Below are 18,026 nucleotides of genomic sequence, written 5' to 3'. Positions count from 1 at the left end.
CAGCTTGCATAAGTAGGTCATTAAATGCAATAGAGCTGTATTAGCACTCGTATGCATGTTGTACCCTGACCATTTCCCTGTGCTGTTATGCAGGTTGTGCTTGGCTTTGTGTGTGAAGCAGACTTCAAACTAGTAGCGAAGGCTATACGCGACCGAGTGACGATCATCAAGCGTCAGAGAGAGAAACTGAGGCGGCAGGCCGAGGAGAGGAAGAAGAAGCAGGCGCAAGAAGCCATAGAAGAAGAACCGGAACACCAGCCGGCTTCGCCCAAGGTCAACGATGTTGTTGCAGCAGATTCCCCCATCCCACCCCTGACACCTCTAACACCTTTGACGCCATTGACACCACTGGCCCCAGTTTTGTCCCCCGTCACCAGCTCTGTGGACTCTGGCGTCAGCACCCACTACCCTGCAGAGCCAGAGGAGCCCGAAGTTGACCAGCACTTTCAAGTTCGCCACAACAGCCTGTCTTCTGCTAACTGTAAGCTGTCTGATATCACATCCATATACCGTGAAAAGTTAAATGTTTGCATGCAAAAGTTCACTGTGCAGTATGCAGGATTAATGTAAATGCTGTCCCTTATGAATTACTGTGGAGTAGAAGAATGAAATAGAAAAATACACAAGTAAAGTACATTAAATTTTTGTTAAAGTTTTGTTTAAATTCTTTTATTTGCTGTTCTTAAACTCCAGAGACATGTTTTTCACTGCATTAGCTGCACAAGTGCGCTTAACACAAGGCTTTTCTGATGTCAACGCACGTGGGAGAGATGCAGAGAAAAGTGAAACTGTGGTTAACTGAATTATTCAGGCCCTGTAGGTCTTATTCCATGGTGTGCACATGTGCTGTGCTGAATGTTTCTCAGCTTTTTATTCCTGTTTTAGAGACAGCCATCTGATCTCATTTAAATGTATCCAGAGCAAATCTATTCCACAGTGAAGCCCTTCAGATTTTTCTTGTTTATGTGTTTTGTGTATCTCAGGCTGGGGTCATTAGAGGCGTGTGCAAGAATGCACAGAGTACAGATTGTGTCAGTTTTTTAGGCCACAGCGGGTTATGTGCTAATGGTCGATGTGCTTTGTTGAAACAGCTGACTGCGAGACGGACGGCTATCTGAGCCCCTCTGGTCTTCAGGATCCGCTGGAGGCCGGCAACGTCGGCATGCCTGCGAACTCTCTCACCACGCATCCCAACCCCCCCGCCGTAAACGGTATCTCCCTCCGCTTCCCCTCGGTGAGTGGTTTCAATAAAGAGCTTGTTATAAAAGGAGAAAGCTCAGGGTGGTAGAGGGGAGGATGATTTTGAAGACTTTACAAGACCGCCTTTTCATTAATCTCTCCAATCCAGGGCTGACACATAATTTAAAAAGAAAATTAAAGGGCAACACAAACCTTTTAAGAACAGCTTTAAATACAGAACTATAGTTGAGTTTTTTTTTCTCTTAATTTCAGTTTCTTAATGATAGTTTTTATTACTAAACTGTTTTAACACTTAACTTAAACCTGTTACTTTATAAATAGATCCGTCAGTCATTGACGACTTATCAGCAAAGCAAGACATTTTTATTAATTTTGTTCGATCCAATTCAGTTTCACTTACATAGTGCCAATTCACAACAATCAGCTCAAGGTGCTTTATATTGTAAGGCGGGCTGTTCAACTCCAGGCCTCAAGGGACGGTGTCCTGCAGGTTTTAGATATCACCTGAATCAGATGATTAGTTCATCACCAGGCCTCTGGAGAAGTTCACGACATGTTGAAGAGGTCATTTAGCCATTTAAATCAGCTGTGCTGGATCAAGGACACATCTAAAACCTGCAGGACACCGGCCCTTGAGGCCTGGAGTTGGACACCCCTGTTGTAAGGTAAAGACCATACAATATTAGAAAGAAATCCCAACTATCAGATCTATGATCAAGCACTTGGTGACAGTGGGACGAAAAACCTCACTTTTAACAGGAAGAAACCTCTAACAGCACCAGGCTCAGGGAGGGGCAGCTATCTCCCGCTACTGGTTGGAGGGCCCAGAGGATGAATTAAATATTTTTCCTCAAATCAGGATTTATTTTGTTTTATAGTTGGCGCGTGCAAGATGCAATTTTTGGGCCATGTTGCTGAATAAATTTAGGTAGACTAAGAGTTTAAAGACATGCTAGCAGCTTGTGCCTCAGTCTCAATTGAAAGTAATTTTTCTAATATCATGTTCATTTTAAATCAAAAAGTGAAAAGATCTGTGATCATCTTTTCCCCATATTTGATGCATAAATATCACTTTTTCTAACTAATCAAATTTCCTCTAAATTTTGCATTTATATAGTCATAAAATCAATATTTTACAAGTTAAAATGTAAACCCAAAAATAACTCAAATTTAGTCATAAGCACTGAAATAACTGTTTTAGAGTGAGTACTTTCCTCACCTAACATCACATATAACTACAAAGAAAATGAACACTGTCTTTTTCCATGTTTATCTTACCACATTCCTGTTTTCTATTCATAGAGTATTGCTGTCTCCAACAACATAGAACACGGCAGTTCAAGGCCTACGAGTGGCTTCAACTCCCCCGTGGAGAGGTAAATCTGTCGAACCTTTCTGTCCTCCTCACTCCGCCGTTTTATTTGCTGTTAAATGAACAATAGAGTCTAACAATTCCTACCTAATTTAAGTAAGAAACCTGAAAATCAATGGGAATCTTGTAGAAATGTATTTTCTTTGGATCCCTTCCTCCTCCACTTCTGTGGGCTTTCAGGCTTGAGGCTATAGACAGACTCTGCTGGGTTTTTCTTTGCAGAGAGGCAGAATGGACCCTTGAAGATTTCTTTTTTTGACTGTGTGTCAGATGTTGTAAAGGCCTTGTTTTCTGTGCTGGTGGGATATTAGTGATGTCAGGTTTTTTTTTTTTTTTTTTTTTTTTTTATCAGCATGAGTGCACACAATGTTTGAGCACAATGTGTTTGTGTGTGCGAGTGTTGTGGAGGATGTTCACCTTGGATTTAACACTTTAAGAGGATGATATATCTATTTTTTGTTTTGTTTTTTTAGTCTATAGAATATAAGAAAATGCTGTTTTTGTTGCTTAACACACCTCAAAATACACAAATTTGATTTAAAATTGTGATTTTATTTTGAACCTAATATGTTTAATACAAATTATGTCATCTTCCAGTTTATCAAAGCTCTTTTTAGGGTAAATAAAGTGATTGTCAGGCTCTTTCACCATCATCTTAGTTCCCTTTTTCGATTAGCAAGGAACAGGCTGTATCTAACATGTCTACTATAAATTGAAGCAAACATCAAGAGGGGATTGATTGTCATGTTTTGCAACAGCCTGGTCATGCACTGTTTAGCATCCAAAACACACTCCCAGTTGCTTAATTCTTCTGAGAAAAGCCCTCGATAACTGACGACCCAAACTGCGTGTCACAAATAACAAAGAAAACAAAGGTTTGCAGCATCGCCACAGATGTTCGCCTGTTTCTGTCTGATTTCTGTGTACTCAGTGTCTGAAGGTGAACTAAAGTTACCTGTGAGGTGGAGGTTTTTAAATAGGGACGGGTGGGTGCTGCCAGCCTGTAGGCCTGTAAATGTTTGCAGCCTGTGCTGGGGAGGTGGATGGAGGAGGGGGGTCTGTTACCACAGTGGTCCAAAAAAAGGCCCATGAGATGTAATTAGCTGAACCAAACCTTTTTATAAAATACCCTGAATGTTCTGCAGTTCTCTGAAACCTAAAACTCCTGTATAAATGTTACAGATCGCACCGACACGTTGCTTTCCCTGGATGAACACCAGCTTCTTGTAGACTCTGTTTGTACCCCAGAGACATGCCACTGTAACACATCAACCCTTTCGTTGACAATTCAGAGTGTTTATTTCTATGTGCCAACATAATCAGTCCTTGTGGATATTCAGATCTCTACTTTTGTTCTAAATGATGAATTGGCTTTAAAATTGCTTTACAAGGAATTTATCAGTGGTTTCTTAGGGTGTGTTTTCTAACTCATATGATTTTTTTTTTTTTGTACAGCTACGCGTCTGATGTGACTTCAAGCCTGAGCGACGGCTACGAGGGCCTATCGGAGAAGAACGAGAAATCAGTGGCGAGACGAACGGCTGCGAAGCTGTTCAGGAGGAGGGCGCGCTCGAGGCTTCGCATCATCGGGGTACAATAAATCAAATGTTTGGTTTAATTACAGCACAGCAAAATCCTTTTTTTTTTTTTTCTGCACATAATAAACAAATAAATCAAACTGGCCTGAACTGAATTAGCGGAGGAAATTTATTTGAGTGAGTGGTGAGGCACCACCCTAGTTATGTAACGTTATCAGTAGCAATGCTGCTCTTCCCCCAGCGACCGCAGTGCATTGCTTTTTTGATCAGGACATTCTGTGGTCGTTTAATGAGCCTGTTTGGATTGGCTGCAGAGACAAACGCATCATGGATAACCACATGTGCCTAAACAGTCTGCTATAGTAGAGTCTCATACATGTGCACAAACATGTTGTAACTCCTGCTTTTAGACATGTCGTCATCACCATTGGTCCTCTCTGTCTCCATCAGCTCTCTGATAAAGTGGACCGGGTGGTGGAGTGCCAGCTGCAGACGCACAATGACAAGATGGTGACCTTCAAGTTCGACCTGGATGGAGATAACCCAGAAGACATTGCTGCTGTCATGGTGAGCCATTATCTGTGCTTAGCCATTATATATATATATATATATATATATATATATATATATATATATATATATATATATCTATATATATATATATATATATATATCTATATAATATATATATATATATATATATATATATATATATAAATTATCAAACGGTCATCTTTTGTTACATTTCTCTTGTTTTTATTAGGTTTTTTTATAACTTTATTATGTTTATACAACGATATTTTTCTTTAGTCAACTGGTCACATGGCAGAAAATCATTGCATTTAGGCACATAGACATTGTCAAGATGATCTACTGAAGTTCAAACTGAGCATCAGAATGTCAGAGAAATGTGATTGAAGTGTTTCTGAATGTGGTGTGGTGATTGATACCATATTGGTTGGTCTGAGTATTTCAAGAACTATTGATCTACTGGGATTTTCCCACACAAACATCCCTAGAGTTTATGGAGGGTAGTTTGAAAAAGATGAAAAATGCAGACAGTAGCAGTTGGTGTGGGTGAAAATGCCTTGTCAAAGCCACAGGTCAGGAGCATACCAATTGCTCTTCTGCATACCTTGTTACATCTGAGGTCTGCAGAAGAGCATCTCTGAACGTAGCAGAAGACCACACCGGGTGCCATTCCTAACCTGTCAGCTAAAAACAGGAAACAGAAGCTACAATTTACATCCCCAAAATTGGACAATGCAAGATTAAACAAATGTTTCCTGATCTTGTGAGTCTCAATTTTTGCTACAACCTTCAGATAGTACTTTCTTTAGTGTTACCTTTATTGGGCAGCTAATGCTTAAAGACTGTTTAAAAAGACCAAAGTAGCCATTTGTATTTTGTTGGCTGCTGTTTTGAAGCCTTGTGCTTGACATGCTGGCCTTTGCCATCTTGGTTATTTCTCTTACATGAGAATTATAAGCTAGGATTGGATCTGACTGAGGAAACACGGGACACTGCACACTCGTCTATTTATGCTAAGTGAGAATAAACTTGCAAAAATCAAGATCACGCTTTATTAACCAAGATTTGAAACTAGCAAATGAGACCATAAACTCAGTAGGAATTTCTTTACTGCAGTAATAAATAGAGTAGAAAGTGGGCAGTTTTGCCATCTGTACAATGTGAGTTCTTTTTGCAACCACAGGAGTCGCCCCCTACTGGGCGTTAGAAAGAATGTATGTTTGAGGCACTACTTTTTTGACTTTTATAAACATTATAAGTGCTTGCTACATCAAATAAGAGTGTAGCACTAGAATCCCTGAGAAATAATAATTTTGATTGATTTTTAATTAGTGTGAATGCTTGAAAAGCATTCACAGTATTGTTCTTCTAATCTTTATTATTAAGTGTGCCTATGCCAAAAGGCACACTTATTACTATTGCTCGGATTTATTATTCTTATTATTATTATTATTATTATTATTATTATTTTCCTTTTTCAGCCTGAAATTTTCGCGTGTAACTCATCCCACAGTTTTGACACAAGCTTCATATATGTTATATCATTTTGTGCGGCTGGATCAGGAATGGTGTGCTATGACTTTTGGTGTTTATTACTTCTATAGTTTTTTAAATATGAATATTTTAATGCAAGTTTTTGCCCATTGGAATGAATGGGGAGGAAAATGAAACTTAAGGGAAACTTGATTTGTGGTGTGCTGGCTCACTCTAGTGGTATGTCGGGAGTATTTGGATTACCGTAATGACGACAATATCAACGGCGCGCACAGCGTCGGTGCTTTCAGGAACCATTGGAATTCTTAAGGTTGCGCGAAGCATTGAATAGTTACGGTAACGGCAAGGGTGTGTTGCTGCTAGCCGGCTAGCTAGCCGCCGGCTTGCTACATAGCGCCGGCTAGCGACCCTTCGCTAAAAAAACCGTTTCAGTAAGCCGTCTCTCCTTCCACCCACGATCGCTCGCCGCCGATCGACCGGTGGTGGCTAACGATAACTCGTACTGCGTGCTAGCTAGCACGACGGAGTTTCTATACAGCTGTGCCCGTTGTTACTTGTAGTATCAGGTAAATATTAGACGGTAGGAACGTTTCTGCTGGCTTGTTGGTAGGAACGTTTCTGCTGGTTGTTGTTGTGGGGGGGATGAAAAATAATACAGGACACTCATTGGAGTAATGGCGCGTCTCGTGTGTCTGTCAGTTATGCCTCCAGTCAAATAACATCCATAACCTCAAATAATGGAACATGGTGTCAGAAGACAACTGGAAACGTTAGTTGGGCATAAGTGGAAAGTTTCGGTGTCGGTGCCAGGTTAAAGGTCGGCCAGAGAGGAGCTGCGCGAAAAGAGACGTCATGAGTCAGTTTCAAGTCACCCCGCAAGCGGACGAAAATCAAGTGAACGCCCTTATCTACACTATGGGCGAGCAGGCAGAGGAAATATTGGTATCCCTGCATCTGACTCCCGAAGAGGCGAGCGATTATGAGACCGTTAAAAGGAGATTGGATGCTCACTTCGTAGCCCGAAGAAACATCATATTTGAGCGAGCGAAGTTTAACCAGCGCCAACAAGAGACGGGTGAGTCAGTTGACAACTTCCATACTACACTCCATTGTCTGGCAGAACATTGTGGATACGGGACTTTGCATGATGAAATGGTGCGAGACAGATTTGTCGTGGGTCTGAAAGACAAACGATTGTCAGAACAGCTACAACGGTCAAGCGTCTACAAATCGGGGCTGTACGAAGTCACCTCATCTTTACACAAAACCGTAAGCTGTCATCTGTGAGGCGCGAGCGGTGTTTGGTTTTATCATAGTTCATGGTGGAGAATGGCTGCTCTGCTGAGTTTTGCTCTCTGTAGCCGTTTGAATGGCAAACTATACTGATTAGCGGCGGCATAGGCACACTTAAAATTTCTTCAGAAATTTTCGCTTTCTAGTTATATTTTATTCTGTATTCCGTACGTTTTTTGAAAGCCTACTCCTTCAAAACCATTCAACTTAGAAAAACCATTCAAACACCATTAGATTCCTATTCTTTTGGACATGACTGCTTCTATTTTTCTCTTTTTTAACATTTATATTTTTAATTTTATTCAACTTTATTCAACAAAAATTTCCCATGTATTTCAATGGGGAGACCCTTCAAATCCTCATTCAACTTACTCATTTTTAAACTCTTACTACTTCCACATACATTGACATAGAGCCACCATTCAAACTTTAAAACGAAGACAAGACATTCAACTATTCAACTTGTATTTATCTTTTCAATATCTATTATACTTTTTCTTCAGTTCCAGTTTAAGTTTCATGATGTTTTTTCACCCGTTTCAGAGTTTATAATGGGTGTGTATGGGACGGAATGTTGGGGCTAGAGTGAGACAGCTCAACTGCTAGAGTGAGAGGAGCAAAAAAATTAATCTTAAAATATTTTTTTAAAACTGCTGCTGTGTCGGCAGCGTTTGCTCTACAGGTATGATTTTACCCTCAAAACGTAGCCATCGCTGTCCTCTTTCATCCAATGTGTTTACTATTGTACTAGGTGTTATGGTTCTTTCATAAATGTCACCAATGCACAGCCTCCTCCCTCCAACTCTTCCATAGACTCTAATGTTAAAATGGCTCAGAAGGTTGGTTTGAAAATCAGAAGAGCATGGTGTCTTTCCACTGTCACCACGTCCATATAATAAACTCCACAGACATGAAAACTGAGAATTCAGTAGACTAGACATTGCTGCCGCTCACGGTGAAAGAATTTCGTCAATACGACCTATACTTTTCATTTGGGAGCGATTTGTTTCGCCCTGACTTTTCTGTTCATTTTAAGCAGCAAAAGTGAGGTGCATGTCTGTGTGCGTGTGTATGGAGCCATTGGGTGCGGTTACTATAGCAACCAGGCTCACACCTGCCTGCTTAACGAGCTCTGCCTGCCACTGTGCCAAGATTCATCTTAAACACTTCTCTTTCAACTGCTGCTGTGTCCACAGTGTTACAGCCATCATTTTACCCTCAAAACGTTGCAGTCGTTGTCCTCTTTACAACACCTTGTCTTTCAAAGCTCACACGTTTAAAGTTTTTTAAACGGTGTGGATCCAAGTGGAGGGCTCACATTTTAGTCATTCAGTGATTCAAAGAATATGACCTTTTAATATTCTTTCAGATGTTTTCTGACTCTAAATGTTCTTTTCTCATTTCTTAGGTTTTTCTAATTTACAATTAAAACATTTTCAGCTTTTTCCAACTCTTCTTCTGTGTAACCTTCAGCTTTAGCAGTTCAGCACTTTTTATTTTCAGGTTAAATTCAGTTTATTTTTGTTTTTTTTTTATCTCATTCAACATTTTTAACTTAGAATTCAGCAATTAATTCATTTCAGTGCATACATTCAGATTCAAGCATTCACACTGCAGTTTCTTCAGAAAATGCAATTTCTAGTTTTGCTTATGATATCTGAAATTTTAAATGTTAATTCTACTTCATTCAAATTAGAAAAAATGTGACACAAATTAAACAAAGCTCAGCATTCATTTACTTGAAACATTTATATTTTAGCATTTTAACCACTTGATCTTTGCTAGCATACCAGTGACTGAGTCATTACAGACCTATGGGCTAAAGCCAACAATCCCTAGTTAAGGGTAGGGAAAAACTGAGGGTTCGTGATGAAAGTAAGAATTCTTCTTGGGGAAGGGAACCTCACATGAAGGTGCGATGAGACAGCATGTGCAGTAGCACTTTTTGTTCGCTGGATGTGCAGTTTTCCTTCACTCTAAAAACACACTAGGCTTTTGTTTATTGCGTCTTGGCAAAGCAGGGACACTTAGCTTCACAACAGCACAGTGGTTCTCAGTAGAGGGTTTTAAATGAGCTGAATTATGCCATGTTGTCAGGAAACGATGCTACGCCTCAGCCCACAATTCAGACACACTGAAAACTGCATGAATATGCAAAACTCCTCTAAGCATCTGCTACGTTGTGGATTTCGTAAACCCACAAAATAAACAAGCACTAGTGTACTATATTTACAGATTTATTGTATTACACGTTAAAAATATTTTATACTTTATTTCTTTTAATTAATACATTTTGGCACTTGCAGATCTAATTGTTATATAAAAGTCATAACATTACACAGACCAGTACAGAATAAAACTTTAAGTCATTTTATATTAATTAAATAAAATCCCCTCCACTTAAAACTACTGAAAAATACAATCTTAGTAATGAATAAAGACAAAACATATTTTTTACACCATCTTCTAGACGAAGAAGGCTAAATTTCATTTTAGTGTTTACACAAATTATATTGATTATATGTCGGAACTGAAATATCTGGTGATGGCCACTCAAGAAGATGGGACTTCACAAACTAATGGGTGATGTCACAGTGCCCACAACCATCTTTGATATACAGTCTATGTCTTTGTCTGTGAAAGTAAATTAAAAATGACTCAAATTTGTTATTTATAACACTTCTTTTAAAAGCTAAAAAGTTTATTTATGACTGTTGTTTTTTGGCTACAGCTCCTAAGAACCTTATTCATTCTGCACTATCTGGCGAGCTGCTATCGAGAAACTCTAGCTGCTTTTCATAACCTTGTGGCACTTTTGAATTTGACTAAGTGAAGTATCTGAATACATTCTCCGTGGTCCTTTTGCCATCTAGGTGCACAACGAGTTCATCTTGCCATCAGAGAAGGAGGGCTTTATCTACCGCTTGGGTGACATCATCAAACGAGCCGAGGCACTGTTTGCCAAACAACAGCCGGTCCACTCCACTGGGCACCGACTTGCCCAGCCTGCATTGCACGGAGGGATTAGCTCACTGTCGTCCTCACAGGTCAGAAACAGCACCTGCCCTTTTCCATAAATCTGCGCCACAGGATTGTTAGCTGAGAGAAAAAGGAAGTGATTGTGTTTTACAGTGCTTATTATCATAAATTACAACATCTCTCTGCGCTGATCAATGACAGACCCATAAATCTGGGACAAATGCAACACTTCAGAGTAATGTCCTGTCCACTGGTAATAAAAAAACGTCACTGTCCACAGTCCTTCCTGAGGTTAGTCCTTTAAGATTAAAGGCTAAGTGCTCTTAAAGCCACCTGACGAAGAGCTTTCACTTAAAGTGCTAATATCATAAAACGCATTAAATCATGTGTTTCCTTTTTTGTATTTGTTTCCGTAACCACAAATCCTTTCCACTGCTAACAACATAATGAACTTTCCAGCATATCTGCCCACAGGGAGTGGGTAAAATAATTTATGCTTGGATGAATTAAGCTTTTATGAATCCAGGTTTTGTTAAGCTGTAAAATGAACTGACTTGTTGGGAGCAGTGTAGTCCCTGTACAAGATGTGACCTAATGTGTAACCAGGTACAGCTTGTCTACTTATGGAAAAGAATCATCTGTTCTGCCAGGATATTTTCCACTTTGTGGAACACAAAGAAACAACCATTCTTGTCCTTTTGGTAAAAAAATATGATCATAGAGATTGAGAAATAATGGGGAAAAAGAGGGAAGTTGGAGCCATAACTACTATTTATCATCTATTTATCTTGTTTCCACATGAAAATGGGAATCGTTCAATGACAAATACGCCTGATACTTGAAAAAGCTTCTAAAGCAAACTGTGTTAATGTGAAAGCATTTCCAGTTGCTGCTTATGGAATATTGTTTAGGAAAACAATGATGTTTTTCTTTTCTTTTCACATTAATATCTGGACAAAGATCTCAGGTTCAACAGAACACTTTAGCCTGGTTGAGTTTACGTTTATAGCTTCACTTTTGATGTGTATTGCATGCGTAGCCACTTCCCCTTACAGCTGAGAGATAATATGACTGCAGTCCTAAATTGTCAAGGGAAAAAAAAAAAGAAAAAGAGAAAGAAAACAGACCAACAGGAAGTCAGGAAGAGACTGACAAGCCCAGAAACTCATCTGTCCACAGCGTCTCTACTCTGGCTCTTGTAATGCTGAGGTGGGGCATTGTGCCGGGACTCTATTAATAAATTCTATAAATGGAGATTAAATCCCTGGAAAGTCCTGCTTGTCTAGCTGTTCTTAGCTTACTCTACATACCAGTGGACAAACAAAACAAAAACAGCACTTGTGCGATTTCTGCTGTGCACTATTTACCATTTCACCAGGTTAGTTTAGCTTGGTGGACACGGCAGCACTGAAAAATGACTACAGAGGAGGCTGAAAACACCTTTAAAGGATGTAATAATATATAAATTAAATCCAAATATCCCTGTTCTGTCAGGACACAGAAGTTTAACTAATACTACTTATTCCCTGAGATATTTCAGTATACGAAAAAGTAAATGAAAAATCGGTCAACATGACTCTTTAGACTTAAATTGTAAGTAGTGAATTTGTAAAATTACAGAAATCTAATACTTATTTACTTTGGTGTAGTATGAATGGCCTTGGGGAACGTCTGTATTAGTAGAAAAAGTTGTAAAACTTATGAAAATAGTTTTAAAAAAAAAAAGTCCAAACTGTATGCCCTCCTCCACATGCTTCAAATTTGATTTTGGCTAATGGGACTTATGTTTTACACCCCTGCTCTAAAACAAATGTGAGGGGATTACAAAACTTTAAGGAAAGCAACTGATGTTTGCTTGTGTGCTTTTAACAGTCAAAATTCACAAAGTAACTGCAGTTTTACAATGTAAAGTGATACAAAATCAAAAGGAAATAGAAAGAAGGTACTCAAAGACACACATGTTTTTAGTTGACTTGTTAGAGCAGGGGTGGGCAACTCCAGGCCTCGAGGGCCGGTGTCCTGCAGGTTTTAGATGTGTCCTTAATCCAACGCAGCTGATTTAAATGGTTAAATTACGTCCTCGACATGTCTTGAAGTTCTCCAGAGGCTTGGTAATGAGCTCATCAAGTGATTCAGGTGTGTTGACCCAGGGTGATATCTAAAACCTACAGGACACCGGCCCTCAAGGCCTGGAATTGCCCACCTCTTTGTTAGAGTCTACAGAAAAGTGTCATTGCCTGGATCTCATATCTTATGAGGACGTCTAACAAAAAATAGCTTGAGCTTGAAAACATTTATAACAGAAATCCTAAATTACTAAATGAGACTTTGAAATAATCAAACGAGGAGGGCCAAGGTCTAGTGTTTGTGTGGCCTGACACTCAGATTTAATGACTTGATGTTTTCCCTATAAGTCCACCATCTTAAAAGCAGTAAATTAAGGTGTTTTCTTAGGCACCATGATAAATGTAGACCTCAAACTAGCAGCAGTTCTCCAATCATGCCTCTAACCAGCTATTAGAGCTAATCATCAAACTTGTGAAGGGGCTTTGAAGTGAGAAAGCAGGCCTTAATATCCAATACAGGACAGAGTGTTTCAGTGTTTTTGGAAGGAGAGACTGAATTTATCAAATGTGCTCTTTTACAGCCTAATCTGCACAATCACGCCCTGCCTCGAACACACTCGTCCTCTTCTCTGCCTGGTGAGTTTCGCATGTTTTCTGATTAACTGAATTCATCCATTAAATGGCAAACTGGATGATTTGATGCTCTTTAAGAAGGAAAAAAAATGGTAGGAATCTGAAAGTGAATCAGCCTCTAATTCTAAAAGTACCATCGAGTGTGTGTGTGTGTGTCTGAGATGCATGTGAGACTAACTTGCATTTTTTTTGCCTGTGCATGATCATTTGTGAAAGAGCATCGACTCATGCATGTTTGTGTCTCGTCTTAGACTGCAGTGTGGCTAAACCGAGTGTAGGGGTACGTGGCTTGCCCCCATGTCCCAATGGAGAGGTCTCCAGTGCAGACATTACTTCACCTGTGCGACCTCTAATACGCTCACAGTCTTTCCACAACGCCCCAGGTAAATGGCTCTCCGCCCCTCCCTCTGGTCCCTGAGCGAAGAGGCCGAGCATTGTTTACTGTTTCAGCACACTGAAAAATTGTTACAGTCCTTTGGCATAGAATAAGTCAAAGCAAAGCTCGGCTACCTCGTAAACCTCCTCCCCTCCTCAGGGCCTGTTCTTGGTATTGTTCAGACATTCGCATGGCGCCATCCGCCGTCACTACACCTCAAAGCCTTCGTCTGTCTCTGCTTTGCAGCAAGGCCTCCTGGGTAATTACCTCACCTGAAGGGCGCTTTCTAGCTTTTAGGGAGCTGTGAATGCTGTCACTGTAAAGCATGAGGGTTCTCCACTCCTGTGATAGTCAGCAACATCTGCTTGCCAGAACAAACTCCTGCTGAATTTCCCTGTCAGAGACTCTCTCTCGAAAGGAGAGCCATTTAAAGTCACTTTAACTGCGCACATCCTTCACGTGCAACCGCATTGCCATCTGTACATCCTCATTCCCTCTTCTCCCGTGTTCCTTCTCTGCTTGACGTCTGGTGCATGGTTGCTTTTGTAATGCTTCTTGGCCACATTACAGAGTGTTGCCTAACCTGTTTCCGTCAGCTTGGAAAAAAGTACAGGCTGGTTTGCATCATCAGCAACTGGAGGTGTGGTTTATAACTGTGGAGCCATTGTTGAGGTAGATGGCCAATCAATGGATGGGGCTGGGTATTGGCGTCCTAAGCTATTCCCCAAGGAGTGATGTAAAAATCTTGACTTCTTTAATCTGACAATTAGACCCACAGTCTTGTATACATACACACACGTGCATCCCATTTAAACTCCTCTAAAATGTTGACATGAAAGCCTCACTTGCTCCATTGATGCTAAATCCCTCAAGGCCATGTAAGCCTGGTGTGCAACTGCTCCAGCGATCAGATGCAATTATGGTCCGATGCTGCTTTAAACAAAACATCTTTGTTCACCATGGAAGCTCATTATTTAAAAGGACGGGAAACATTTACTCTATGCTCCTCATGGTGATTATATTGGCAGGCGGGGAGAGGGAAGATTCAGACTGACAAGACGAAGAGAGGAAAGAAACGATATGATCGAACCTAACTCACTGGGTTGAGCACAAACAAGATCAATGCCCCTAATTTTAATATATTTTACATGGTACAACAACAGAAAAGGTTTTCTAATCTAGTCTAAGGTCATTTACTTTATATGTTGAATTAAGCTCCGCTTGTCTCTTTGTGTTCTAGGTTCTCCTCTTCATAATCAGCACCATCACCGCCCTACATCTCTCCTGCCTAATCACCAGCAATACCACTTGCCCTTTATGAACCACACCCACTTTCCATTCCCATATCCAGGGTCTCCTGGTTCACCCAAGCCAGCCGGGATCCATCCTCCCCTCACACGTGTAGCCAGTAACCCCACCTTCCCCTCTGTTCCCTCCCCAACCCCGAACTCGCCGAGTCCTGTGAGTGAGACCCCAAGTCCTGTCAACACGGAATTTGTTAACATATCCCCTCCTGCCCTTCAAACTCCCACCATGTGGCCCCCCCACTCGCAGCCCCTTTTTTCCTTAGCCAATGTAATTTCCATGGCAATGAGCATGGCTCAGTCTTTTATCCCTCCTGCAGGCCTTCCCACCCAAGGGCTGCCCTCATATCCAAGCTTTCTCCCCCACCTACACAGTCATATGGCTCCACAGCCAGGTTACCCCTCTGTCTACCCTCAACCTTACCAGACTTCACCAGTAGAGGCCTCTTACCCTGCAGGGGGGATCCCAGTGCAGAACAATGTCTACTACAGCCCCGAGCATATGCCTCAAATGGATGGAGCTAATTTAACTCACAGCAATCCTCCACAGTGGCCCCATCCTGCCCCCCCACCATCCATGGCTTCCACTCCTCCTCCACCTCCTCCTGCACAGCAGGTTGGACTCACCGGTTCCCCCAGCCGGACCCAGGAAAGGAGTCACATGCCCCCAACCTCAGCCCAAGCTCCAGCTCCAGCTAAACCCAGACCAGAGGTCTCCAGTTCGAATTCAAGTTCAAGCTCATCAGATCTTTCACCATCACCCCCAGAGAGCCCAGAAAACACTGTGAGTTATTTTAGTTCTGATTCTTCTAAAGCAATTTTTAATATAGGAGTGATTAGCTCTTTAATCTTTATCAATAATTCTCATTAGTCAATTTTATATTATAGTTCTGAACACTTTATATGACTGCAATTTCTTCCTCACTGCATGGAGCTAATTAGAATAATTGAATGTAAATTAGCATGTAGACGGGGACTTCCATCACACTGCCCTGATTTATTGGTTGAATTTTAAAATGGCATTTAATGAGTATCAGTCGTGTCTGGTCTGCTGTAACACTTGTGCTAATAATATTTGTTCCCTCTGTTTAGTTATCATCTTTCAACAGCCGGTTGCACCCTGCTGTGCCAGAGAAGAATACAAGTACCCCCAAACCAAAAGCTTCTTCCCCCAAATCTGGTAAGAAATTATTTGCGTGTTCTCATGTTTTTCAAGCAGGTCTCTGCATCACTAAAAGGCCATAGCAGTGATGTTCAGCTTTGAAATAACTGGAGATCATTAACTACTTCATAAACAAACAATAATGTGATCAGCAACTGCACAAGCATAGACACCAACCTCATATAACAGATGCAGTTTTGTGTCATAGTTGCACTGGTTAACTACTAAAGAGTTCTTCTCCTGGGTACATAGTTTTATTTATTGAACGGGAAGATAGCAAGCTGTTATACCATGATTGATTTATAAGTATTACAAAAGACTAAAGTAAGTGTGATTCTGGGTTTGAAGTGGTTTTGAAAAGCGGTTCTCATATTCTGGCTAGAAGTTGCTCTCTGTTACCAGTTATAGTCCTACATCGCAAACCCTCATGCTAACTGTAACATAAACTTTAACCATAAAACCAACTCCTACCTTTCGTATCAGAAAGTTCTCACAAGATTTCCTAAGTACTACTCTAATACTCTAAGTAGTACTCTAAATCTCAACATGCTTTTATTAATATTTTTATATTTTTTGTCTTTGAGTGTTTGAGTGTTTAATCACTCACATTTATGGATGAGCAGTTTTGGAGAAAACTGCAATCCAAAGTCTGCTTTTTCTGCAGAGCTATGCTTAGATAAGCACTTATCCAGAGAGTGTATCCTTGGAATTTTTCTTCTTTTCAAACACTGACTTTATGATTTCCTGCTCGTGACATGTTTATTGTACATGTGTGAATTGCAGCAAAACTCCCCAAGCAGGCACTGCTCTAACATGATGAATGTTACTAGCCAGAGGCTCAGAGTGCTAGAAAATACCCTATTGTATGATATTTATGTGTGCGTCCCAAACACGCACATGCACCTTTAGCCATCCGTTTTGTTGTAATGGCTCAAAATACGTGATGGACCATTTGCTTTTTGAGTTTTTTCCTTCTGCAATCCTAGTTCCTTCTGTCTCTGCTGACATTATCACTTATTACTGGTGCCTCAGAGCTATTGCGTAAGCGCAAGTCTGGATTTAATGTTCCATTCAATATGAACACAAACGTAGGTGTTATTGCGGCCCGGCCCACTGACAAAGGCCAATCAGCGAGCAGCTGTGCCCATTAAAGGCTCTCCTCCCATGTCCACACCTGACAGTATTTATACCCTCCTCAGAAGCCCATATTCAACAGAGTCCCTCTGTTTTAGTGGGCACAGACCCAGACTCGTTCTGCATTTACTGTAAGGAGGACACTCAGTGGGCAAATCGAAGCACTGCAGGCCTTTTAAAACCCTAAATTGCCTCCAGATGTGAGCACATGCAGTCACACTTGGGCTACATTCCATCTCGTCCTCTACACCCACCAATCCATGACGATTGTAAATCCCTGCGGAGTCACTTGTGGTTGTTGAAGGGTCTCTTAATTAAGTAGTCGGGTAGAAGTAGAATAGCAAGCTTGCCTCTCTCTGACAGAAACGGGAACTTCCAGTTAGCATCTGCAGTGATTTATCCCACTGCCAGATGGATGTGCTAAGATAACGTCCATGAGTTTTTACGCATCTGTTCGGTTCGTTCTTTTTTTTTTTTCTCTTGTTTTTTGTTTTTTATTACCCTTTAAAATAATTTTTACCTTTCCAAAAGCATGTATAAAATGAAACAATCACACTCAAACTGATATCTTTAAGTGTGTAGCATTTTCTCCTTATATCCCGGGAGTAGCCGGGAACCGATCTACCGACCTTCCGATTAATACGCTCCACTGGTGCAGACTTCCATGTTGGAGAGCCTACATTTAAAGCTAGCTGGTTTTAAACATCCCTTAATGTGGCGAGGCCTCTATTCAAACATGCAAACAGAGTAAAAGTGTGTAAGGAGACCATATAAGCAAACAATACTGGTTTAAACAGTGCTGTTAGCATTCAGGAGTCACAAAGCACACTGGAGAACACACTCTAACAAATTACAAACATTAAAAAAAGAGAATAAAAGAGGATGGGAAATAAAGGAATATAAATTTAGTAGAACAATGCAAAAATGACCTTTTTCCTTAAAGT

At 40.6% G+C, this 18,026-nt stretch overlaps 1 protein-coding gene across 2 annotated transcripts in view; it reads left to right on the top strand.

Annotated features, from left to right (window-relative positions):
- wnk4a (WNK lysine deficient protein kinase 4a) overlaps positions 1–18,026 on the top strand; it is a 50,547-nt gene that overhangs the window by 27,881 nt on the left and 4,640 nt on the right. Inside the window, exons 8-17 of one of the 2 annotated variants that reach the window (XM_040039035.1) lie at positions 94–481; positions 1,092–1,234; positions 2,503–2,576; positions 4,028–4,163; positions 4,561–4,677; positions 10,302–10,475; positions 13,055–13,109; positions 13,358–13,489; positions 14,723–15,570; positions 15,879–15,966. In XM_040039035.1, coding sequence (XP_039894969.1) covers positions 94–481; positions 1,092–1,234; positions 2,503–2,576; positions 4,028–4,163; positions 4,561–4,677; positions 10,302–10,475; positions 13,055–13,109; positions 13,358–13,489; positions 14,723–15,570; positions 15,879–15,966 — 2,155 coding nt within the window. The remainder of the gene's footprint in view (positions 1–93; positions 482–1,091; positions 1,235–2,502; positions 2,577–4,027; positions 4,164–4,560; positions 4,678–10,301; positions 10,476–13,054; positions 13,110–13,357; positions 13,490–14,722; positions 15,571–15,878; positions 15,967–18,026) is intronic. The other variant, XM_040039036.1, reaches the window with a different exon arrangement.

This window comes from Simochromis diagramma, unplaced genomic scaffold (assembly GCF_900408965.1).
Source record: "Simochromis diagramma unplaced genomic scaffold, fSimDia1.1 OVJJ01000402.1, whole genome shotgun sequence".
Classification (NCBI taxonomy): domain Eukaryota; kingdom Metazoa; phylum Chordata; class Actinopteri; order Cichliformes; family Cichlidae; genus Simochromis; species Simochromis diagramma.
The sequence above is the reverse complement of the archived record's forward strand: the minus strand, read 5'-3'. Positions and strand labels throughout refer to the sequence as shown.